The following is a 27453-nucleotide window of genomic DNA, read 5'->3' on the forward strand; positions in this document are numbered from 1 at the left end:
TCAGATGCCAGCATTCAGAGCACTGTGAGAGCTGATGAACAGCTGTAAATTAAAAAAGATAGAAATCATCAAATCCCTACAGGCTGCAACGATACGATGCTGCAGTGATAAAGCTCGTCCGGTGCTCGTCTCCTGCACCGTTATTTCCTCAGTCAAATTATTAAGTTATAAAAAATTATTAAGTTATTTGGGCAGGTGTGTTCAGTGCACTGAATCAGCAGGATCCGGAGAACAGCGCGCTGTATAGGAACTAATTACATTGATTCAATGATATGTGTGTGTCTGTATGTTGTAGGGAGGAAATTATTTATAAATTCTGTGACAACAGAGCATATCTACACAGCTGTTATTTCCTTTCACTCTCTCAGCAACCATAACCACGGTAGTAAACCTCATGACACGTCTGAAACCAATACATTTTATGATAAAGTTTCTAATAAATTGAGAAAGTGGTTGAACACATTTCAGTTGTGTGTTGATGTCACAATGTAACTTTAACTAAATGCAGGTGTGTGCAGTGTGTCTCATCTGGGTGTCACTGGTCCTCTTCCTCCAAACGTTGTGAATGGGCACATGGGCCTACTTTGCTAGTATTATTATTAAATGCACTTCATTGACTGTGGATACTTATTAATTCAAACTTAATATTATTAATTCTATTATTCTAGTCACAGATTACATATAGCATCACTCTGTACTGGGAAGTCATGGCCTAGTGGTTAGAGAGTTTGACTCCTAACCCTATAAGGTTGTGGATTCGAGTCTCGGGCCAGCAACACCACGACTGAGGTGCCCCTGAGCAAGGCACCAAACCCCTAACTGCTCCCCCAACCCCATAAATGGCTGTGTGTTCACTGCTGTGTGTGTGCACTTTGGATGGGTTAAATGAAGCACCAATTCCGACTATGGTTTACATCCCTATAAACTTTCGCTTATAGGGATGTGACGAGATCTCGTGGCATGTGTCTCGCGAGATCTGACTGGTCTTGCGAGAACCTGATGATATCCTTGCAAAACATTTTGCAATGTTGACATTAGAGCTTAACAATTAATCATTTAAAGATCGCGATCTCATTTTAAAACACCCACACGATCTTATTCCTGAATGACAAAGATTCAGTTATGTCTATTATGACTTTCACATCGCGAGTGTCAGTGGAGCGTGTGAAGCACGTTCTGTCGCTGCACATATAATGCATCATTCACACTGCTGCTGATCCAGAAAGAGCAACAGCCTTTTCAACCACACTATTATTTCTGTGTTACAGACATTTAAGCAACAAGTACTGGGATAAAAGTTTACAGTTTGGGTATAAACACTTATAAACAACAATACCCAACAAAAAAACAAACAAAAAAAGAAATTATCTTAATGCGTGTATGTATTGTAACGCTTATCCTCTTCCACCAGGTGGCGACAACTGCCCGTTTAAAAAAAGTATTTGTCATTGAATCGTTCATTCAGGAGATTCCAGTTTTGAAACAAGTCTTTATGAATTGGGACAATGACTCCTTCATTGATTTCTTTTTATTTATTTTTTTTTTTTTTTAAATTAATATATATTTTTAAGCAATGAACATTTTGTCAGAACCACTAGTAAATTAGTTTATTTTGTTTAATTTTCTAATATCTTTTTCTCAGAATTGTGAGAAAACCGTGATCTCCATTTTGTGTATATATATATATATATATATATATATATATATATATATATATATATATATATATATATATATATATATTTATATATATATATATATAAACATAATTCTCAGTTTATCCAGAATTGTGCAGCTCTAGTTTACATGTTGTTTGCTGCATATAATTTGATTAAAATAGACGTTTAATTTCATAAAGTACAAGTTGATTTCAAAATGCACCTACATTTTTTTTTCATCTCGTTCTCGTGAACCCAGTCTCATGTCTCATCTCGTGGGATAAGTGTCTCGTCACACCCCTAATTAGTTATATTTTCGATGTCTTTCTTTCTCAGGATGTGTGGTTTGATTCCCATCTTTATGATGGCAGTGGTCAGTTTAGCTTGATGTTGAATGTTGGGAACTCCACTGTGGACTGTGTGAATGTATGATCCAGAATTCACTGGATTCACCACCGTACAGGTGGCCAATGATCTACAGGTGAACATTCAGGTGAGTTTAGTGATACAGTGATTTAAGCATCAGTGCACAGTCTGCATGTTGTGGCATGCAAGGGTATTAAAAATTTCTCAGTAAATATTATTATGTTTCTGAACATAAGCATGTGAAACACATAACCTCCAAATCATCCCACACTCTCTGTTTCTCAGAAAAGGGTATGTTGAATTTGAATATTAATGAGGTGACTGTGACGGGTCTACAGAGAGATCAGCAGTATCCATGTGTTTTGGAGAAGACTCCAATGCCGTCATCTGTAAGATTAAAGGAGAATCAGCAGACGTCCCAGCAGTGAACTCACTCACTGTAAGTATGTTTTTGATATTTTCTTGCATAGATAATGAAGCACTGTATCAGAGCTTGATTCGTTTTGAGAAAAGCACGTGATCTTTCGCCTGAAAACCACGTGACTGCTTCAGTATCTGGTTCAAACGAAACGAACCTCAACACCGTTTCCTTTACGTTACATTACATTATAATGTGTTAGCATTGTTTTATTGTAATTTATATATTAGGCTCAAAATTGAACTTTGGCCATGAAATATCAGTCTAAGGACTGAGGCAGAGTTCAAATAAATAGATCATAGATTTAATTTATGAATTTATGTTTTATTTATTTTACTTATTTAAGTGCCATACACAGACACAAGTGAATGACTTTGACAATGACCATTATTTATATAAAATATAATAAAACAAAAAATCAGTTGTAGAACCAGATGTGAAACCCCTGGCTGTAATGGAATACAGCAATTTGGAAGGTTAGGGTTACCATTTTCATGACCACTAGATGGCCACAGCATAAACCATTTTAAAAAGCTTCGAGTAATGAACCTTTTCCCGATACAGTTGTGATGAAAGCTTCACTAGTTCAGAACGCTTTACTTCACCACTAGATTATGGGAAGGAGAATCTCATAGACTGATTTGATAATTGCTGTTAATGCTACTCTGTTAAATTTAATCTTAACATGCAAACACAAAAAAAAACATAATCTTGGCCATCTTTATGAGATGTGTCACAGTGTTGCCTACTGTGAGGAGCGGGGAACGAATTGATGTGGGAGAACGCAGGATAATTACTATCATAACAGTCTTTATTTATCCAAAGGGAACAAGGAACACACCCGTAAGAACGGGGAATGACATTTAGACAGCATGCAGGACTCAGGAAAACACAGGGATAATATTCTTAGAGCTAAACGAGGAGATTAACAAGACACACCTGGAACTAATGAACATAATCAGACATAGGAGAAAATAAGTCATGGAGCATGTGGGGGAGGAAAACACAGGACTGACAAGATTTTTAAAGGGGTCCTATTATGCTCTTTTACAAAGTCTTGATTTTGTTTTGAGGGTGTACTAGAATAGGCTCTCATACTAGGTTGTTCGAAAAACACATTATTTTTCACATATTTTGCATTATTATAAACACCAGTCTGGCATGAATGGCTCGAATAGTTCCTGTATCAAATGAAGGCCCGCCTTCTGAAGTAGGAAATGTGCTGTGATTGGTTAGCTGGGCCAGTATGTGTTGTGATTGACAGCATTCGGCACCTGGTCGGGAAATGTCATGCCCCTTACCATAGCCTCCTGCCAGCTTCATTTTAAATATTGCGTCAAAATCAAATCAATTTGAGCGTGATTTAAATCCAGATCATTGTAAGCACTCTAAGCTTATCTGCCTTGGGAACACTATCGCGTCTCTGACATAGTGATAATACTCCTAGTTACCTTCTCTAGTGCAGCTCTCATCCCATTCATTGATATTTGTGATATCACAAATCCCAAAAAAGATGCGTTGTAGTCCAAATGAGTTGTTAGTTGTAGTTTTTGAAAAGTGATTTCTGTTCAAATAAAAGATCTCCTTTTGAAGTGGACTTTGAGCTTTGTAACTTTGCAGATCTTTTTTATGCTCAAACAGCAACATTACAAACTAACTAAAGCTGATAAAATGAAAAAGCACAATAGGACCCCTTTAATGAGTAGGACATTTCTTTCATTGTCATTTCAGATCAACGATGGGTATATTTATATCTTCCTAAGTGGAGAAAGATCAGATAATTTGCTATTTGTTTTGATAGTATTTTCTTTAATATTCTTATAAATTTTTCTTATGTTTTGCATTTTGTTATTATTATTTCTGGTATAAAATAATACTATCCAATCTGTTTTTCCTGTTTGGCCACTGCAACGCCACTGATATATACAAACACACACAATGTGTTCCTGTGGCTCAGTGGTAGAGCATTGCGTTAGCAGCGCAAAACGTTGTGGGCTTGATACCCAGGAAACATGTTAGGTAAAAACTGTTAGCCTGAATGCACTGTAAGTTGCTTAGCGGCTGCTAAATGCATAAATGTAAAGTAAAATTGTTCTGTTTACAAATATAAGTCAGTATCTCTCACCCTTCTGACTGATCAGAAATCATTTGTCATATCCTTACTGTAGAGCTGTTCTCCAAACAGCAGGTGGCGCTTTATACTTACATATTATGATATGTTCCTATACAGAATACTGCTCTGTTATATAGCACTGTAGTACAATTATTTTGTATTAAAAGGCTTTGATTGTATCTTTTTCATTGTTCTCTTAGTAATCTGATAATTTGATTTTATCAGTATCCTGTAAAACAAAGTATAATTAAATTTTAAAAAAATTCTAGAATCATTTCAAAGGCCTATTCAGATTATTACTATAGTTACATATCATTTCAGTCAGGCATATCATTTTATTCATACATTACTGGCATGAATTGGTAATACATTTTATTATCAAAACAACTCCTAAAAGCAATATAAATATACTTCATATCTAAATATCTAAATATAATAGATACAAAAAGCTTACCATAAAATGTTAATATTTTATAGTAGTGCCATTATTGTGACACATTTTCTTTCTGCAGCGTTACCCTTTGTTTAACACACACACAAATATGTGCAAAAATCGCCCTAGTTCGACAGAGAAACCCTAAAAGCTCCTGTGTGCTACTTTATCAGTGCCTACACAATAATCAAAATTTCACCAAATAGAAATATTCATTCTAAAAGGGTGATAAAAGAAAATAAAATGAGGGGAAGAACAAAGAAAAACAACGTATTGCAATGCCTGCTCTGAATATAACTATGGTACATAATTAATTTGATGTTAGTTTCTCTATTATTCTGTTAAAAGAGTCACTTTTTCAAACTCGTCCTAGATGGTTCGTCTGATTTCCACCAAAATTGAAACAGACTATCCTCAGATGGTCCTAAGAAAAAAAGTTATCAAAAGCTTTTTGATAGACTCAACTGTTCTCTAATAACACACAAATGAATTAAAAGGGGCGTGGTCAAGTGCATGCAAAAGCCTATATCTCCATAACAAAAAGGTGGCGCTATAACAATTAAAAAGGTGTCAAAACATAACATTTCTATTGTAAATGACTTCAAATTGCAATAAAATGTTCATATATTCACATATACACTATACCTTCATATCATATGATAGATCTCCTTATTCTGAACAACTTTGCCGCTAGACCCACTGCTGTCATTCATACTGCTCTTTAAATATCAGAAATTATTAAAAAAAAAAATGCTTTTGTGAACTAGTCATGGGTTTTAAACTCAAAATCAGTCAAATCAGTGCAGTACAATTCTCTAGACTCTCTAGGTTCAATTAATTATCAAAAGATTGTTGACAATTTGCTTTTGGAGAGCTATAACAGGGTGATTTAAAAATCTTCTTGATCTAGTTTACCCAAAAGCCTATAAATCCAAAAAAATTCTAAACTAGACAAAACTAAGTCAACTCATGCATCATATGATTCTAAACAAGATTGCAAACTTTTATGGAGATTGGACAAAAACTATCACTATAATAGTTACAAAGGCTAAAAACACTATTTCCATTGTGAACTCCCTGAAATTGCTATTAAAACCACTAGATGGCAGCAGAGTATCACTCATTGGCTCATTCTACAATATAATAAACTTATTTTCTCAGGTCTAACTTTTGGATTTAAATTTAGACAGTATGAAATCATTATTATTACATTTAAAACCACATCTAGTCAAAGTTTACCAGTGCAGTTATACAGACATATTAGCTTTTACAACTAAGCTACATTATGATTACAGTTAAAGCTGAAAAATATTATAAACTGGAGGCTTGCAGTAAGCATTTTGTTACCTATCAGTTATTTTTTTAAATATCTATATATACAACAGAATGTGTGTGTGTGTGTGTGTGTGTGTGTGTGTGTGTGTGTGTCTGTGTGTGTGTGTGCGTGTGTGTGTGTGTGTGTGTGTGTGTGCGCGTGTGTGTGTGTGTGTTTGCGTGTGTGAGCATGCTTTGTTTCAATTAAGCCATACAGCATGTGTTGAGTAATATAGTTGAACCCTTTTATTACTGTGTGTGTGATCGTATTCTCCATCATGGATGTGTTCTGGTGTCAGCCATACGTTTCATGTTGTCCTAGACCCTAACAGCATAGAAGCCATAAAGGCCTTATGTGCTTGAACCCCGATCATCACTGCTTGCAGCTATATTATTATATATTGATATTTATGCTGTATCCTTTCAAAAGGTACACCTCTGTACCTTATTTGCCCCTAAATGGTACATATTAGTACTTTCTAAAAGAGGACCACCCCAGTGACAGCTTTTGTACCTTTCTTTTCTGAGAGTGAAAACCAGAGCTTGTGGTTTGTGCAATGGCTATAAAATTATGGTGCTTGATGCATCATTTAAAGAACTCAGATTTGTTCAGTGATAAGTTATTTGCATTTGTATCATGACATTTGTTCTGTTAGATACACATTGAAACGTTTAACTACCTCTGTTTTAAAATTAATTGATTTTTAAACTGCAACTTCCTCTACAAAGTGTACACTGTTCATGTTCAGCCATTGGCCCCTCCTCCAAAGGACACTCATGTGTGCAATATACAACCACAAACAGAGCACAAGCTCCACTCTTCACCACAAATCATAACCAAAAGACAGACATCTACATGCATACATACTGAACTTTTAATTCTTGTTGTAATATAACATTTTTAAGTAAAACAAACATATTAGGGCATTAGCCTACATATTTAGGGCACTGGGAAAACTGTGATAAAACACAAGAATATTGTGTTTAATTGTTGCTTTACAAACCTCTATCTTCATTGGTTAATTTATAATGTATAGGCTTGCTATTAAATACGCAGGTAAATGCAAAACACAGTTAAACAGGCATCTTTTTCTTTTTTTTTTTTATGCCCCTGCCCTCATTTTGACCATGTTGCTTTCACTTTCATCCACTTCACCAGTGGACACATCTGAGCACAGTTGATCTCTGTGACAAGATCTCATTAATTCAGCTGCTCATCAGATATGCAGGATGAGAGGATACTTACTTGGAACACTTGTACTTTTGAAATTTTGCATTTGCAGTGATGTGGTGAACTTTGATTCAGACATCAAGGACTTTGTAGTTGGTAACAGTAAGTTATATGTTATTACAGACCATCGACTACATCAGATGAGACATGATCTTTATGAAGAGAAGAGGAAAGACATCACTGAACACAACAGAGTCAACATCCTGGTGCCTTTTGACCTCAACAGCACCTTGATAACGTGTGGGACTTTAAACAATGGATATTGTGAGGTTCTTGATATAAATGACATTACAAACAGTATTTACTATGAAAGTTATATACTGATAGGACCACGACAGGATGAGAAATCTGTTGCCTTCATAACCGGTACAAGTAGCAATAGGTACCTTTTGGTTGGGAAAAAAGACGATGATGCAAAACCTCAAGATACCAGCTATTCTGTTGTTAGCTTGTGGAACACTTTACAGTCTCAAGCAGGTGGGATTTTCTCAAGAATAGCGGAAGGATCAGATGCCATGATTCAGAGCACTGTGAGAGATGTGGAGTTTGTTGATGGATTCCAGAGAGTTTCACCCTCAGAATCATACTTATTTCTCAACACAAAGACTGACTCCGAGAGGAAAGTGCTCGTCCTGTGGATGGACAGCTCTAAAGAAAAAAAGAGAGAAATCATCAGATCCCTACAGGCTGCAACGATACGATGCTGCAGTGATAAAGCTCGTCCGGTGCTCGTCTCCTGCACCGTTATTCCCTCAGTGAACGGAGTTATTTGGGCAGGTGTGTTCAGTGCACAGAATCAGCAGGATCCGGAGAACAGCGCGCTGGCTCTGTACGACATCAGTAATGTTAAAGGACGAGTGAAGGGCTTCTGCGCTATTGGTGAAAAGCCTTGTGGTTCAGAGGTTGGATATTATTTTCATATAAGCTTATAAAAATAAGAACAGCATTTTGTCTTATTGAAATATGGATAACATTTGTAATAGAATATATTATGCATGATGAAACGTAATTGTAATATTTATTAAAGTCACATAAAGTTGATTTTGTTGTCTGTGTTTCAGAGTGGTACTGAACTTCAGCCGCTCTCTGTGGTGTTCAAGTACAGCTCAATGTCAGCAGTGGCAGCAGTTAGAAGTGGATCCTGGATTGTGTTGTTCATAGGAACCAGTGATGGCCAACTCATAAAGGTCTACTTCACCTCTTTCTCACACATGTGCCTTTATTTTCACTAGTCTCAATGAGTTTTTAATTCTAAATACCTGCACAACATTTCCATTTACAAATATAACTCTAAGCTGTTTTTTAATTCTGCATTTGAATTACTGCAGACATAATTCATAATTTGTATTTCTGTTTTATTTGCTTTTCTAGCTTGTGTTGGATGAGAAATTCACACCAGGCTGTCCAACAGTGCTTTTCAAATCTGATGATGAGCGAGCAGTGTTTCCCAGAATGCACCTTGATCCAGTAAATTTCAAATATATCTACACTGCTCTGAAGAAACAGGTGAGGATTAAATTAGCCATTGGGTGTAGAATACGCTGGGGATGTAGGGACATGTCCATCACACTTTTAATAAAACATAAAATCAGAAACATAAAAAACAACAACAAACTCAAACACAGCCTCTGAACTTACGCTGTCTAAAAATGTAAACCTTGTTTTGTCGTTCTGGCTGCAAACCAAAAAACCATTAAAAAATGTTATAAAGAGCTTGAATGAGTAATAAGAAGTCATTAAAACCTAAATGACACTCAGTTAAATGACACTAAATGTCTATTGCATGTTATAGCTCTGATATCAGGTCTCCTTACCGTGACATGTTTGTCAGTTCAGTTTCATTACATATCTTGGTAACACTTTACAATAGAGTTCATTAGTTAACATGAACTAAGAATTAACAATACTTCAACAGCATTTATTAATCTTAGTTAATGTCAACACTTACTAATGCATTATTAAAATCAAAAGTTGTGCTTGTTAGCATTAGTCAATGCACTGTGAATTATCATGAACTAACAATGAACGACTGTATTTTCATTAACTAACATTAACAAAGATTAATAAATACTGTAATAAATGTATTGTTCATTGTTTATGTTAGTTATCTTTTTGTAATAGTGTGATTTGAGTGACTTTTTTTTATTACTTTCCCAAACAATGGAATGTAGAATAGAATAGATCAGATAGAAGATAGAATATATATTTTTGTGAAGAATTCTTAAAGTATTTGCTAAAATTAATAATAAAAACCTCTTAACAAAAAAGAAAAACTGGCTTCAAAGAATGACTCTAAAACAGATGTGTCTCTTTCCGCTCATGTTTCTTATGAACTGTAGGTAAGAAGAGTGTCTGTGGTTTCGTGTGCTGAATACATCACTCTGAAAGACTGCAGAGCTGCTCTGGATCCTCTCTGCGGCTGGTGCGTGAACATACAGAGGTCAGCCTGCCTTTATTATGTGTGATTCATTTTTCACACATGAGATCTGCTCTAGGCTGCATCTGCACTAAATATGCCTAACTATAGAACAGCATGTTAACTTATATCATCTGCAGTACACAGACAAGATGAGCAGTGTGCAAACAGTTCTGAAGTGATATACTGACTGATCCTGTTTTTATCTAGATGTTCTACTCAAGATGAATGTTCAGATACTTCATGGGTGTCCATCCCAAAAAACTCTCTTCAGACACGGCTGTTTTCTTTTCAGATAGCAGAGAATTCTTCTAGAAAGGTACTGTAGACATCAATATCAAGTATTTTCAAAATTATCATTTAGAAAATGTTTACTACTACTCTACTCTACTCTTTACCAGCCATTGCCTCTCCAACACAGGTTACTCTACATCTTTCATTGAGTCTGAAGAGCACAGGAAATCCTGCCTTCTCATGTATCTTCACTAAAGGAAGTGTAAACTTGTGTGACGGGTCTGATCCACCTGCAGTTCTCCCAAACTGCTCCTGTAGTTTTCCTGACCAGATTCTATACACTGGAGGTTGGTGCTCCTTTAAAGAAGTCATATATGTGCTATTATACAATGAATTTATGTAGGCAGAGTATGATTGTTCATAATCAGAAACGTGTTGGTAACCTGTTCAGGTTTAAAAGTCTCTGCTACTGTTACTATTGAGGATCAGAAGATCACAGAGATGCTGACGCTGAGGAACTGCTCTGGTATCAAAGATAATTCACCAAATTCTTACACAAAGTGAGAAAATTAAATGCAGTGAGAAAAATATCACAGTGCAGAAATGATAACACAGTTTATCTTTTATATTAACATCATATGTGCATTTATGCAGGTGTGTGCAGTGTGTCTCTTCTGGGTGTCACTGGTCCTCTTCCTCCAAGCGTTGTGATTGGACACATGGACGTGGGCCGCAGTTACACATACAGGTGAGACAATGTGTAACCAATTCAGTGCTTCATTATATGTGCATTGGTAAACTGCATAACTTTCATAAAGAGTTAAAATTATATTAATGCATTGTTGAAAGCTGAAATAGCATTGCGTTGGCCAAAGTGAATACAGGAAGTAAATGTATCACACAGAGTTCTCTCTCTTTCCAATTTTTTTTAGGATGCATGTAAAGATCTGCTCTATGAGGTGGTAGGAAAATTTACATATAAACTTCATTTAAAACAACAGTTGTTTTCTCATATATCAGCAGCAGAGGTGTCACAATCACCATACGTTTTAAATTATGTATAATATATTATTCATTAGTATTTAATATTTTATTAATGTATTTTTATATTTATATTTACATGTTATTATTATTAAGTTCCTTTTAACTTCTATTGTTCATTAAAAATACTGTGGTCATATGGAGTTGAAATGTGTGTGTGTTTTGTAGAAGCCAGCGATTCTCTCTTTGGAGCCAAACAAGGTTTCTTTCCATGGCAGAAACAATGTTTTACTAAGAGGAAGGAACCTGGAATCTGTTACTAAAATCCGTATTCAAGGGGATCTGGACTGCATTCCTAAAGAGTGAGACTCTGTGATTGTTCAGTCGTATATATGAATGTGTGTACATTCAGATAAATCATACTTTATATCTTTACCTTCAGATCTCCAGTGTTTGATCGCTCCAGTGACACTTTAAGGTTCCACATTCCTCCCAGTGGAACTAAAGGAACGGTGAAAGTGTGTGTTGTAACACCTGACGACCGTTGTCATGGTAACAGCATCATCACTTACAGTTCTCAGCCCAGCTGCACTGGAATACAGCCCACTGTCAGCTGGAGCAGGTCATTTCAGACTAACTTTCATGCTCATCGTAGTGAATCTTATGTCACACAGACTATTTTAGTCATGAAATTGGCAAGAATGTTGTTTATATAGACAAATTAGATTGCAAAGTAAAGATCTGCAGAGATAAAATTAGAAGAGATGAAAAACTAACCTTAGACTAATCTTGCTTAAAGTTTAGCAAGAGCAAATTGTTTTCTGACAACCAGGCAATTCTTAATATTTATGGCAGGTTTCACTTTTATTGATTGTGGAAATGTTATGTTGTGTGTCTGTGTGTTTGTGTATGTGAAACTCACATGCACAAAAATGAGTGGTTAGAATTAAAGCTTTAATTCTGTGCTTTATTATTGCTTCATATCATGTATCACTGGCTGAAATTGTTTTTTCATCTCTTCATTTAGTGGTGGAAGGAAGATTCATGTTCAGGGGAGCAATCTGGAATTAGTGGAGTCAGTTACTGTACTTCCCTCTAATAAAGTGCTGAAAACACAATACAACACAAGCTCAGGGGTAAGATGTGTTATTACTCCTGCTGTATCTGACACAGATGTCAGCTGTTTATAACTTAAGTGAGTCTTCAAAAAGCCCATATTCACACATGTAGTGCATGAGGCTATTTTAATATGTCCCTTGAGGTACACTTACTGTATGTAAGTAAATGATGCAAATATCAACCACAGTGTGACATCACAATGAAGAGAAAGAGAAAATGAGTCCTGCTGGCAGCTTGGTTTCAACAAAAGCTAGTTTTGCAATGAGGAGGATTTTTTTCAGGTTTAAAACTTATAGTATTATATGTAAAAAGTTAGAGAGGAGGAGAAATAATGCAGAGGACTTTTTTCAATGTGTGTGTGTGTGTGTGTGTGTGTGTGTGTGTAAGTGCATTGGTTTAGGAGTGTGGGGTGGTTAAGAAACAACGCAGATGGGAAGGGCTTAAATGAAGCCCGTTTGGCTCTAGATTAAAAAATATATATATATTAGGGGTTATAACACCAAAAGATCATTACAATAAATGACCCTGAGCGCTTGTGGTGTGAACCACTCCATTGTTTTGAAGCACTGCTCATTTTATTTCGAAATGTTAAAATGGTGCCGCTGTTGCCATTATGTCTTGTGGCCTGTTTGGAGCCAAGCCAAAGTCAGACCTGGACCACCACACTTCATTCGAACATGCCTGTTATCTGTGGTTGTGTATTATTTTATATTTCATTTTATCATAAGTATAGATACAGTGAAGGTAAAGTATGTACGTGTTTCCTGAACTACATTTTTGTGGCTATAAATATGTTTAAATGAAGACAAAAAGAGGCAGTGATGTTTGGTATCATATTTCGTTTTATTGTAAAATACAAACATTGAAGGTAACCGGAGTAGCCAAGACAAGCTGAGTGACGTTATCAAGTACAGTGCTGTTCCATTCACGTAGGGATAACTGCAGGTTGGAGCAGTGACCATGGAGAAGAGATTAGGGCATGGATGAAGGTCTTTCTAATTGGTTGAGACAGGGGTCGCTGCAGGGCGGAGTAATGGGTGTGCTGAAAGGTAAATGCTACAACAGTACAAACAATGTGAACTTTTATAAACATCCTTTCGGCCATTATCTTTTAGATGCATCATTATGCAAAAAATATGAGCTCTCTGCATAAAGACTCACGGCTGGCAGATCAACATGCTACTTCCTTTCTCTCCAATACAGTAGTAAAATAAATGAAATGTGGAGGATGTTAACTGTGACAAGATGATTGACAGGCCAGTTTACAATAACAGGGTGCGTTTAACAAAGCGACAGAGCGGACCATTAAAGAGGCAATTGTTTGACATGATCATATGTCCCAAAGCATGCCTACACTTCTACTACACACTCAAAAGTGTGTACTTTTTCTTCACCAAAAGAGTGCATAATTTAAAGGCGTAGTATACGGAGACACATTGGGACGCATTAGAGACATAATTTCAGTGTCTCTCTTTCTCAGGATGTGTGGTTTCACTCCCATCCTTATGATGGCCGTGGTCAGTTTAGTTTGCTGTTAAATGTTCAGAACTCCGCTGTGGACTGTGTGGATTATTTCCTCTACAAGCCTGATCCAGAATTCACTGAATTCACCACCTTACAGTTGGCCAATGATCTACAGGTGAACATTCAGGTAAAAAACTTCTTCAGAAGAGCAAGATCTGTCGCCTAGAATTTGAGCTGGCAACTGTGCATTAATGGGACTAATTACTCTTTTGGGACTCTTGTTTCTCCTCAGGGCAGATATGTTGAATTTGAGTATGAATGAGGTGACTGTGACGGGTCTACAGAGAGATCAGCAGTATCAGTGTGTTCTGGAGAAGATTGAGTCCAATGCCATCATCTGTAAAATTAAAGGAGAATCAGGTGCCGTCCCAGCAGTGGACTCACTCACTGTAAGTATGTTTTTGGTATTTTCAATTGTTTGGTAATTCCATGGATTTTTAAATTTCATTTGACCTGATAACACTGCTTTGTAAAGTTAAAAGATTTACAATAAGATGAAAAGAAACTTCTTTCATTGTCATTTCAGGTCACGGTTGGGAATTACGTTCTCGGGATGAGTAGTACAAAGAATCTGTTCTGCCTCAGTCCACAGAATACACCTGGCCATGTATGAAGGAAAAATGATTCTCTGCATCTTCCAGAGGAAAAATAAAAAAAGTTGAAAAACTAGATTTTTTTTATTCCAAAGATTAGAGACGTCTATAAATTTTATATCTGTTTTATGCAATTATAGATTTGGACAGATGTTTTTTTTCTGTTGCATTTTCTTTCTACTTTTTATGTATTATTTTAGATTTATATTTCAGCTATTTCAACAATATATAACATTCTTTGGCTGAACAGCAGGTGGCGCTATCTGCTCATTTATGATACACTGTAAAAGCAGTCGATTCGAGGTTCCTAGGACAGGTCTGTTATTTAGTTCTGCAGTAATTATTCTGACACTGATTGTGATTTTTTCATCGTACACCAGCACAATTGTTTTGCTGTTATTAATCTGATAACTTATCCATATACTGCATTAAACAGCATATTTACTAATAAAAATGCCTAATATACAGTATGAATCGTCTGGTCTATATTTAAATGGACAAATACACACTAACACAACGTAATCAGAGCACTCAGCAAACAGTACAGTTCGCACTGCATAATTAATCAGCTATCTTTATGGCTAATTTTAAAGTGTTGTTCAGATTATTAATATAGTTACATGACTATTTGTCCCTTCAAGCACAGAATTCTATGTAAAGGCATACATGGTAAGAACAAAATGTTAATATGCAGTCTGAGGCTCAAGGTCCATTTTTGATGTGATTTTTAAATATAATAATATAATTTTATCTAGTTTATATCAAAATATCTGTAATAGAATATTTACGTAATATCTTCAGGACACTAAAATATCTTGTGGCTTAACCACACAATCGGTTTTAAAGACGATTTGCACCCCTGAACGATCATTATCATAAGACAGTGATAAAAATAAAAGTATGGAGAGACTGTTGCAGCAAATTATTTTTGTACATAGTAGTTATGGGCTTTATGATATTTTTCAGGCTAACAATGTTGTTTCATATTTATTTCTAGAGCAGTATAGTTAGTTAGGCACGGACACTAAGTTATGGCACAAAGTTGTTATAAAACACACCTAACACCATGATTAAATACGTTGTTTTATGAAATCCATAAATCTCATTCTTCTTGACTGCTTTGGTTAAATAAAACATTAAATGTTACTTTAAACAGGTCTACGTAGTTGAATGTAAAATACAATTAAACGATTTTTTTACTTGCACTATGTCGGGTAACGTTTATATACTTTGAGTAAAAGTTTGACACAGTACCAATACCCAACAAAAAAATGTCTGTACTTTGTAGACCTCGGCCCTCATCTCAATAAATTGTTGGTGTGTTGTGCGGAAGTCATCTGCATTCTCAGAGCCGCTGTTTTCACTTCAGTCGACTACTGAGAGCAGTTTATTTCTGTGACAAGATCTCCAAACTTCAGCTGCTCATCAGATAAGATGAGAAGATTACTTGGAATTCTTGTACTTTTGAAATATTGCATTTGCGGTGATGTGCAAGACTTCGATGGAGATATCAAGGACTTTGTAGTTGGTAACAGTAAGTTATTCGTTCTTACTGATCATCGACTACATCAGATGAGACACGATCTTTATGAAGAGAAGAGGAAAGACATCACTGATGCCACTGAACACAACAGAGTCAACATCCTGGTGCCTTTTGACCTCAACAGCACCTTGATAACGTGTGGGACTTTAAAAGATGGATATTGTGAGGTTCTTGATATAAATGACATTACAAATAGCATTTACTATGAAAGTAATATACTGATAGGACCGCGAGAGGATGAGAAATCTGTTGCCTTCATAGCCGGTACAAGTAGCAGAAGGTACCTTTTGGTTAAAAAGATGATGACGCACAACCTCAAGATACCAGCTATTCTGTTGTTACCTTGTGGAACACTTTACAGTCTCAATATGGCAGGTGGGATTTCTCAAGAAATAGCAGAAGGATCAGATGCCAGCATTCAGAGCACTGTTAGAGATGTGGAGTTTGTTGATGGATTCCAGAGAGTTTCACCCTCAGAATCATACTTTTTCCTCAACACAAAGACTGACTCCGAGAGGAAAGTGCTCGTCCTGTGGATGAACAGCTCTAAAGAAAAAAAGAGAGACATCATCAGATCCCTACAGGCTGCAATGATACGATGCTGCAGTGATAAAGTTCGTCCAGTGCTCGTCGCCTGCACCGTTATTTCCTCAGTGAACGGAGTTATTTGGGCAGGTGTGTTCAGTGCACAGAATCAGCAGGATCCAGAGAACAGCGCACTGGCTCTGTACGACATCAGTAATGTTAAAGGACGAGTGAAGGGGTTCTGCGCTATTGGTGAAACTCCATGTGGTTCAGAGGTTGGAATTTGTATTCATGTGTTTAATATATACACTTTTTAAAAATAAGAGCAACATTTTACTATATAAAGATATAATAACCTGAATCTGTTGCACGATTAAACGTAATTGAACTAAAGTCACATAAAGTTTCAGTTTGTTGTCTGTGTTTCAGAGTGGTACTGAACTTCAGCCGCTCTCTGTGGTGTTCAAGTACAGCTCAATGTCAGCAGTGGCAGCAGTTAGAAGTGGATCCTGGATTGTGTTGTTCATAGGAACCAGTGATGGCCAACTCATAAAGGTCTGCTTCACCTCTATCTCCAACACACATGCCTTTATTTTTTTCACTAGTCTCAATGGGTTTTCATTTCTAAATACCTGCAGACCATTTCAATTTACACATATACTATGGCTCTAAGCTGTTTTTTAATTCTGCATTTGAACTACTTACGTCATAATTCATGATTTGTATTTCTGATTGTTTTTCTAGCTTGTGTTGGATGAGAAATTCACACCAGGCTGTCCAACAGTGCTGTTTAAATCTGATGATGAGCGAGCAGTGCTTCCCAGAATGCACTTTGATCCAGTAGATTTCAAACATATCTACATTGCTCTGAGGAAACAGGTGAAGTTTAGAAATGTGCAATTAACAAACAATACAAATATTATATATAGTATATATACTACTATAGTGGAAAAAATCTTTAAAATATTGAATAATCAATAATTCCTGTATGTAACATTTTAATTTCATAAAATTTACTTAAACTTTTCTAAAATGAATAAGTAAAAAGTTATACTGCTTTTCAAGAGCAATATAAAAAGGATTTTTTTTTTTACTTTTGACCAAGAAGCTGATCCAAGACCATATTTTAATCTGTGAAAAAAAGCAATTCTCCCATTCCCCACAGTTACAAACCTCTGAATTAAACTATGCAGAAGTTACTAATTCAGGCAGTATTCAGACACTTTACTGTGTGTTAGGTCGAATCATCATACATCTCTCTTTCTGCTCATGTTGTTCATGTAGTTAAGAAGAGAGTCCATTGTTCAGTGTGCTAAATACATCACTCTGAAAGACTGCAGAGCTGCTCTGGATCCTCTCTGTGGCTGGTGTGTGAACACACAGAGGTCAGTCTGTCTTTATCATGTGATTTTTCACACATCACACACGAGATCTGCTTCAGGCTTCATCTACACTAAATAAATATGCCTAATTTTAGAAGCACGTTAACTTCTTCTTTTCAGCAGTACATAGACAAGATGAGCAGTGTGCAAACAGTTCTGTAGTGATATACTGGTTGATGCTGTTTTTATCTAGATGTTCTACTCAAGATGAATGTTCAGATACTTCATGGGTGTCCATCCCAAAAAACTCTCTCCAGACACGGCTGTTTTCTTTTCAGATAGCAGAGAATTCTTCTAGAAAGGTAGACATTGTCTAGAATTATTTACTTATTATCATTTAGTTAATATTTAGAAGACTACTTTTTACCAGCCATTGCCTCTCCTACACAGGTTACTCTACATCTTTCCTTGAGTCTGGAGAGCACAGGAAATCCTGCCTTCTCATGTACATTCAACAAAGAAACCAGGACACTGTGTGACGGATCTGATCCGCCTGCAGTTTTCCCGAACTGCTCCTGTAGTTTTCCTGACCAGCTACAATATACTGGAGGTTGGTTCTCCTTCAGTGAAGTTTTTATGTGCTATATGATTGTTTATGATCATAAACATTTTTGATAATCTGTTCAGGTTTAAGAGTCTCTGCTACAGTTAATATTGAGGATCAGAAGATCACAGAGACGCTAACACTGACAAACTGCTCAAGTATCACAGAAAATTCACCAAATGCTTCGTATACACAGTGAGAAAATGCAGTCTATAAGAGTTTTGAAAGACTATTTTGAACTTCTATTTTTAAATTATAAATAACATTAATTAAATGCAGGTGTGTGCAGTGTGTCTCATCTGGGTGTCACTGGTCCTCCTCCTCCAAGCGTTGTGAATGGACACATGGGCCTGGAGAGCAGTTACACATACAGGTGAGACAATCCAGTGCTTCAGTATATCTGTATTGGGGAAAAAAAAAACAAACAAACAAAAAAAAAAACTTTAATAAATGAATTAATTTATATTAATGCAGTGTTGATAGCTGAACTATCATTGTGTTGACTGAATGAACTCAGGAAGTACATGAGCTGCTCTTTCTTTACTCTTTAGGATGCATGTAAATATCTTCTCTCTGAGATGGTCTACAATGTAAGTGTCATACTGATTATGTGTCCAACGTCACAGAATAGGGATGTTGTTTTTTCAGTATGTTCCTATTTCAAATAAATATGACTTTAGAAGAGGCTGAGAAATTTATTTCACGCTTGAGTAAAAATCTGCTTATATTGCTTAACCTCCGTTATTTTTGAAACCTTTGGTGTCCTGTAGAAGCCAACGATTCTCTCGTTGGAGCCAAACAAAGTTTCTTTCCATGGCAGAAACAATGTTTTACTAAGAGGAAGGAACCTGGAATCTGTTACTAAAATCCGTATTCAAGGGGATCTGGACTGCATTCCTAAAGAGTGAGACTCTGTGATTGTTCAGTCGTATATATGAATGTGTGTACATTCAGATAAATCATACTTTATATCTTTACCTTCAGATCTCCAGTGTTTGATCGCTCCAGTGACACTTTAAGGTTCCACATTCCTCCCAGTGGAACTAAAGGAACAGAGAAAGTGTGTGTTGTTACACCTGACGACCGTTGTCATGGTAACAGCATCATCACTTACAGTTCTCAGCCCAGCTGCACTGGAATACAGCCCACAGTCAGCTGGAGCAGGTCAGACCATTTCAGACCGCTGTCTGATCAACTTCCACACACATGCATTTGATTTTCTATTATTGTTGGAACTTCTTATTGACAGTTTTTGACATTTTTGTTATTCAGATATATATAGATTTTCATTATGACACTTGTAGTATGATTATTAAAGGGGACCTAACACACACAATTTCATCCAATCTCATATTAATCTTGAGTACCTATAGAGTAGTACTTCATTCTTCATATCACCAAAAAGTATTTAGTTTTATGTATTCATAAAAGAAAGATACAGCTTTACGATTCTCTCCGAAAGCAGCCGAGCTCCTGGAGGCGTGCCGTGGGCGGAGCTAAAGAGTGATGAGCACATGACATTTCATGCCGATCTTTTATAGCTGGGACCGCTCCATCTTTCAGTATCAAACAATGTGCAAATCCAGCACCAAACTGAGCCTTGTTTATAAAAATTAAACTCCGTCGCTGCCCCGGAAAACAAACTGCACCCGCTGTTTACATAACGCTGGATTCTTCTGATAGCTGTACAAGGTTATCTTACCCTTACAACCAATAACACACTTCTTTAGAGACATTCTTCCAAGCAGCAACCTCCCACTCTCTCTCGTGAAGCCAACATGGAAGTGACTTAAAGGGGTCATATGATGCTATTTCAATTTTTCCTTTCTCTTTGGAGTGTTACAAACTCTTGGTGCATACAGAAGATCTGTAAAGTTGCAAAGACTAAAGTCTCAAATCCAAAGAGATATTCTTTATCAAAGTTAAGACTCTGCCACGCCCCCCTAAAACTGCTCATTCAAACACGCCCCCACGTCACTATGTGGAAATATTTGTGTAATGCCGCCCAAATGTCAGTAATCGCAGTTAGAGTTGCAGCAGCCATGTAAGGGAGATGCTATGTGTATCTAGGCGAAAGCAAAAGCACTTTATTTGTCCTTCCAAAAGTAGATGCATTTATGAATCTTTAAGATTACTTACAACAGAACATCAATGCATTTTATGGACGACTGTTTCGTGAACCAGAGGAGGTAATTCAGACTTTGCTACGACAATCTGGTGCTTCTGAAACAGTTACTGTAAGTATGTTTTGTTATTAGTTTAAGTATTTGCTATTGACTGTTCAAATGCGGAGTTTTGCTCATCGTGTGTGTGTGTGAGAGAGAGAGACAGGGTCACAGTGGAGTCAGATGTCTTAACCGTCTGTGGCTTGTGAACTGCAAACACATACAAGCTTTATCACTGTGTCTGTCACACGACTCTGTTTCCCTTTCGGGCTTGAAGTGATGGTAAAACTAAGGACATTATTATCTGACTTTACATTTATTTTGAAAGATGAAGCTCATGATTATGGAAAGGGGCATTACATTTCCGACGAGTGCTTGCAGTGTTTGGCCAATCACAATGCACTGGGTCAGTTGGCCAATCAGAGCAGACTGCGCTTGTCAGAAGGAGGGACTCTGTAGAAAACGACGTGTTTGAGAGAGGCGGGGCGTAGAGGACCTACAATAATGTACAGTATTTGAAAAATAATGTGTTTATTGCATATTAAAGCATCAACATATTCTGTTACACCAAATACACAAAATAATGATCTTTAAAAAAAGCATCATATGACCCCTTTAAACTGTAATTCATCAACTGGCCGCTAGAGGCTGGCTGCAAAAGGGAGTCAATCCCATAGACTTCCCATGTTAAAATGCCCAACTTTTTTTCCCAAAGAAAAAAACATGTTTACAGCCTGGTTAAAAAAATTATTTTGGTCTATATAGCTAACTTTGCCCTTCATGTGAGGCGGGTGATTTTTTTTTATAACTCTTCTGTTTAAATTATATTAAGCCTTAAAATTCTGCATAATTAAGGGCATGGCCACTTGAGTGACAGGTGGATTGCCACTGCTGACACTGCAGTCGAGCTAGGTGGGTGTGGCTTCAGAAACCAGCTCCCGCCTTTTGACCATTTCCTATTATCTGGGAGTGACGCGCGCGTGAAACTATGCCAAAAATCACCGACAACATTAACCAAAAAAAACCTCACAAAACAAAACTACGGGTGATGTCACGGACACTATACGTCCATGTTTTATACAGTCTATGCATTCTTCCCAAGCAAGTCCCGAGCAGCGCTGCTGAATGAAGCGTGTTGATGGGCACGCTCTCGTTCTGGTTGATGTGTGTGTGGGCGCGCTCTTCCGGGAGAAATGCCCATAGAAGGAGTTCCACCATTCATGACGTCATGAAGAGCCACGATCGCAAAAAAACTTTACGAAATTTGTAAGAAACGCGGAAGTGTGTATTTGGCACTGAAAGACACTGTTTTACATCCAAATCGTTTTTTTAAACTTTGGCCATGTTTAGCATGAGAATCCAACTCTTTAACAGTGTAAACAACTCTGAATGCATGAAACAGCATTGTACCCCCCCCCCACTTAAGTAAAACGGTTTTTTTACCATCCTATCTTCAAGATGTAAAATATTTTATTTAAGTATTCTATATTATTTAATTTATTACTTATTATATTTTATAAATTTTATTATTATATATAATAATGCACTGTATATAATATATAGGACTATAATTTATTTACATATATTATTTTATACCATATATTACTGAGTTGCCCCTTCCCTGATTCTGCAGGCTGCTTTCTAGACTAAATTGTTTTAAATATTTCCTCAGTGGTGGAAGGAAGATTCATGTTCTGGGGAGCAATCTGGAATTTGTGGAATCAGTTATTGTCTTCCCCTCTAATAAAGTGCTGAAAACACAATACAACACAAGCTCAGGGGTAAGATGTGTGCTTATTACTACAGCATTAAGCTAAAAATGAGCTGTACCCCAAAGAGGATCCAGTCTAGCAGCTTACACCATTGTATGTGACATATGGAGATCAACAGTCAAACAGCCCATATTCACTTGAGTTCTAGTTTGGCAGATTGTCATTACTTTGCCAGTATAATTATTAAATGTACTTCAATGACTGTGGATATTTTTTAATTCAAACAAAATATTATTTATTCTATTATTGTATTCACAGATTACATGTAGCTTCAATACATGCCACATGTATTAGTTATATATTCAGTGTCTCTCTTTTTCAGGATTTGTGGTTTGATTCCCATCCTTATGATGGCAGTGGTCAGTTAAGCTTGAAGTTGAATGTTGGGAACTCCACTGTGGACTGTGTGGATTATTTCTCCTATAAGCCTGATCCAGGATTCACTGGATTCACCACCGTACAGGTGGCCAATGATCTACAGGTGAACATTCAGGTGAGTTTAGTGATACAGTGAGTTTAGCATCAGTGCACAGTCTGTACCATGCATGGGTATTAAATAATTCTCAGTAAATATTATTATGTTTCTGAATATCAGCATGTGAATCACACCACCTCCAAATCATCCCACACTCTCTGTTTCTCAGAAAAGGGCAGATATGTTGAATTTGAGTATGAGTGAGGTGACTGTGATGGGTCTACAAGGAAAGCAGCAGTATCAGTGTGTTCTGGAGAAGATTGAGTCCAATGCCATCATCTGTAAAATTAAAGGAGAATTAGGAGCCGTCCCAGCAGTGGACTCACTCAATGTGAGTATGTTTTTGATATTTTCTTGCATAGATTATGGGAAGGACAATCTCAAAGATTGATTTGATAATTGCCGTTAATACTACCCTGTTAAGTTTAATCTTAACACACAAACACAAAAATATCATAATCTTGGTCATCTTTATGAGATATTTAATGAGTGGGACATTTCTTTCTTTGTCATTTCAGATCTACATTGGGAATTTTCATATCTCCTTAAGTGGAGAAAGACTAGAGACTTGGCTATTTGTTTTGATAGTATTTTCTTTAATATTCTTATTAATTTTTCTTATCTTTTGCATTTTGTTATTATTATTTCGGGGTTATCATAATAGCCAACCTGTTTTTCCTGTTCAATGGCCACTGCAACGCCACTGATATATACAAACATACACAAGTAAAGTTGTGCTGTAAAGTTCTGTTTACAAACATAAGTCAGTATCTCTCACCCTTCTAACTGATCAGAAATCTTCGGACATATATTCTTACTGTAGAGCTGTTCTCCAAACAGCAGGTGGCGCTTTATACTTACATATCATGAAACGCTGTAAAAACAATGTTCCTATACAGAGGACTGCTCTGTTATATAGCACTGTGGCACAATTATTTTGTATTAAAAGGCTTTGATTGTATCTTTTTCATTGTTCTCTTAGTAATCTGATAATTTGATGTTATCAGTATCCTGTAAAACAAAGTATAATTAAATAAACATTTTTTTATAATCATTTAAAAGGCCTATTCAGATTACTACTATAGGTACATGATTTAACTCAGGTATTAACCCTTTCAGGCATTTCATTTTAATCATACATTACTGGCATGAATTGGTAATACATTTCACAAAACAAACTCCTTAAAAGGCAATATAAATATACTTCATATCTAAATATCTAAATATCTAAATACAATTCTAAATAAAATAAATACTGTGTGCAAAAATCGCCCTAGTTCAACAGAGAAACTACCCTAAAAGCTCATGTGTGCTACTTTATCAGTGCCTACAATCAAAATTTCACAAAATAGAAATATTCCTTCTAAAAGCTTGATAAAAGAAAACAAAATAAGGGGCAGAACAAAGAAAAACAACGTATTGCAATGCCTGCTCTGAATCTAACTATGGCACACAATTGAACATTCTGAATATTCTGTTAATAGAGTCACTGCAAATTACATTTGAAAAGAAGAACTGCTTCAAAGAACTCAATTTACCATAATTATTCTAGTTGAAAAACATCACTAGAGCACTGATGCTAGAGCCCACAAATACACAGAGATACACACTCATACAATTACAGCTCATGCTTTGAGACACAATCCATCAGACAGTGATAAAAACAAAGGTATGGATAGACTGCTATCACTATAACAACAAGACGAGCTGCATTCCTGAGTTCTTCGCTTGTGGAAGGATCAATAGCACATCATCCACTCCTTCTAATGTTCTAGGAAACCTGAAGCATTTTCCAGTAGAAGCCACTTCTTCTCAGTTAGGCTACATGTATTTTTACACAGATCAACCCTTCTGTTTGTTTTCAGATTCTTGTTTTGAAAAGAAGTCTCTTATTCTCAACAAGGCTGCATTTATTTGATTAAAAATGCAGTACAAACAGTTATATTCTAAAATCCTATTACAATTTATAATATCTGTTTTCTATTCAAATTTGTTTTAAAACGCAGTTTACTCATGTAATGGCAAAGCCATTACTTCAGTCTTCAGTGTCACATGATTCTTCAGAAATCATTCTAATATGCTGATTTGGTGCACAATTATTATTAATTACTGCTAAGTTATTAATAATGGTTCTTACTATTATCAAAGTTGCTGCTTAATAATTTTGTGGAGTTTTCTTTCAGAAATCTTTGATGAATTGAAGGTTCTATCAACAGCATTTATTTGAAATCAAAATCATTTGTAACATTATAAATGTCTTTATTGTCATATTCAATCAATCTGTTGTGTCCTTTCTGAATAAATGTATTAATTTCTTTTCTTTCTTTTTTTTTTAATCTTACTTACCCCAAACTTTTGAATGATGGTGTATCGCAGTTCTAAAAGAAAAAATAAGCAGCACACCTGTTCTGAAAGTATATTAATAATATATTTCTTGAACTCCAAATCAGCATATAAGAAAGATTTCTGAAGGATCATGTGACACTGAAGACTGAAGTAATATCCAAATAAAATACAGCTTATTCATTAAATGAAAAAATTACATATAAAAACATTTTTTTTAAATACAAAACAATAACAGACTTCTCTCAAAAACATATAAAAAATCTAATATTAAATATTCTAGACTTTTTACTGGTAGTATGTTGTATATATGATTACATGAATTTACTGATTCAGGTTTCATGTCTGAAAGTAAAATGCATCAGTTGACGACAAGTCTTTCAGGGAACTCGAGCCTCATTCACAGAAACTCCACTGCACTCACACACACACAAACGCTCCCCTCGATCACAGCAGAGAACCAAGCAGTCCTGAACTCTCAGAAATTAACCCTGCTGAGGCTTTTGGGAAAAGGGCATCTGCTTCCAATAAGCTCCAGTTAATACTTGTTTATCTGCACATTCAGGGGTATGAAGATTTCTCAGAATCCTTGTCTGAACCTCCCCTCACAGATCCGACTCACAGACAGAGCACCACAGGCTGTCACCACGTCCCTGAGGAGACCCGAAAAGATTCATGTGCAGGAATGAATAGAAATATGGAAATATTTAGGAAACTGAAAAATAATTATAGAATGAGTGTACATGTGTTTCATAAGCCTAAATAAACAGCGCCTATGACGACAGAGGACGAGGTGTTCTGTTTTTGTTGGAAGGACTGTGTGTGTTTTAATGAGCTTGTTCACCAAGAAAGTGACTTAAAACCAACAGCCTAAACAGTTCACACAGGTGTCCTATTCACTTCCTGACTAACATGACAGGTGACAGCTCTGTGCAAAGGTATTCTGTTTAACTACTGTATTTATAATTCCCTTAAAACAATCTGTGACCAAACATTTTTAAAATTAAATGCTTCATTAGATATATAAAAAACTATTTGTTAAGTAATAAATTAGACTGAACCATACTGTAGTGCTTCTGTTAGGCTCAGTTCAATGTTTAGAGTCAGTTCCTTCTGCCTGACTAAATACAAGTGCCAAAAGCATGTGAAGACCGTAATCAGAGAGAGACTAAACTGCAAGGCAAACAAACCGGCTTCCCCAACACTAATTTAGACTCAATAAATCTCATGTGACGAGGTGAGCTGAAGCGAAAGACTGAAAGAGAGAGGGAAACACAGACAGAAAGAAACAGTGGGTCAGTTACAACACTGACATTTTTGGAGAAAAAATATGACATAACATTAGAAGTTTATAAAATGTCATGAATGAGGAAAAAAATTAATGAGCCGTGAATGAGAGAAAAAAAATCACATTAATTAGCAATTTGGTCATTTTTACAGTCTTTTTCCATACTGTACATTATAAAATAAAATAAATAAACTTGATGCTTTACATTAATTTTCAATTTGTTGAGTATTATAGTCTCTTTCAATAAAATAAAATAAACCTACAACCTATTAAGATTACATAAAGAAGAACAGTTGTTTGCTTATTTGAATGTTTGAACAACCAGCTTAGGCACTTATAGGCACAATCATTAAAAACTAATAAATAATTTTACACTGGTGTCATTTTAATCTAATTTATGCCATGTATTGTGATTTAGGGCATGATGATCCGGGGCATTTCTGAGAAATCTCTTGATGATTGCAGTGTGCAGACATTCTCATTCAAGCGTTATCTGTATTCAACTATCATCTGCAATGCATGTTGGAAGTCTTAGGACAATGTCCTAATGTCCTCAGGATGATATTGATGATAATACAATGATACCATGATAGGTTCATAGTACTGTCCTTGAGTTAGCAAGGATTTTGACAGAGAGAAGAAAGGAAGAGAGAGAGAGAGAGAAAGAGAGAGAGTATATATCAGAATGGGGGGTGGCTGCTGATGGGTGATCCAACTTGTCTGGCGTTCTGCCACTTCATTCTAATCACCACTTCCTAGAAATCCATTTACTGGTGTGTGGAATTCTGGGAAGACTGCTGTACTGTAGGTAATCCCGAAGAAATTCCTCTCATCTCTCATCTCCTTAGACCATGAAAGGAGACACTCTCCTGCCCTCATTCAGTGTGCACATAAAGGTTGTGTGTGTGTGTGTGTGTGTGTGCTTTTTTACTTTTTTTTTTTTGTGTGTGTGTGTGTGCACGCTGTTACCAGGAAGGCAGATGCCCTTCTGGGAACACATCTTTTGTTGCTGGTCG

General features: G+C 36.2%; 1 protein-coding gene across 3 annotated transcripts; it reads left to right on the plus strand.

The window, feature by feature from the left end:
- Nucleotides 1-2000: 2000 nt before the first annotated feature.
- On the plus strand, nt 2001-23231 carry LOC109067647 (plexin-C1-like). 3 transcript variants are annotated; one of them, XM_042741100.1, is made up of 16 exons: nt 2001-2151; nt 2310-2463; nt 7657-8435; nt 8595-8720; nt 8905-9039; nt 9873-9973; nt 10160-10268; nt 10371-10530; nt 10635-10743; nt 10838-10931; nt 11116-11145; nt 11393-11526; nt 11607-11786; nt 12192-12300; nt 22654-22824; nt 22976-23231. In XM_042741100.1, the coding sequence occupies exons 3-16, from the start codon at nt 7674-7676 to the stop codon at nt 23195-23197; spliced, it is 2442 nt and encodes an 813-aa protein (XP_042597034.1). In that variant the 5' UTR covers nt 2001-2151; nt 2310-2463; nt 7657-7673; the 3' UTR covers nt 23198-23231. The 3 variants fall into 3 exon arrangements, with proteins under 3 accessions (XP_042597034.1, XP_042597042.1, XP_042597029.1); XM_042741108.1 differs by lacking the exons at nt 2001-2151; nt 2310-2463; nt 22654-22824 and adding an exon at nt 13764-13934 and having other exon boundaries at nt 7477-8435; XM_042741095.1 differs by lacking the exons at nt 2001-2151; nt 2310-2463 and having other exon boundaries at nt 7483-8435.
- The last annotated feature ends 4222 nt before the right edge of the window (nt 23232-27453 follow it).

The sequence above is a fragment of the Cyprinus carpio genome, chromosome A4 (genome assembly GCF_018340385.1).
Source record: "Cyprinus carpio isolate SPL01 chromosome A4, ASM1834038v1, whole genome shotgun sequence".
In the NCBI taxonomy this organism is placed as follows: Eukaryota; Metazoa; Chordata; class Actinopteri; order Cypriniformes; family Cyprinidae; genus Cyprinus; species Cyprinus carpio.

Bases quoted from the DNA above. Each gene is read 5' to 3' on its own strand.
- LOC109067647 (XM_042741108.1), top strand. From the start codon at position 7,533: ATGAGAGGATACTTACTTGGAACACTTGTACTTTTGAAATTTTGCATT. The intron at 11,146-11,392 runs GTAGGAAAATTT...TGTGTTTTGTAG, and splicing joins AAGATCTGCTCTATGAGGTG to AAGCCAGCGATTCTCTCTTT. The intron at 11,527-11,606 runs GTGAGACTCTGT...CTTTACCTTCAG, and splicing joins CTGGACTGCATTCCTAAAGA to ATCTCCAGTGTTTGATCGCT.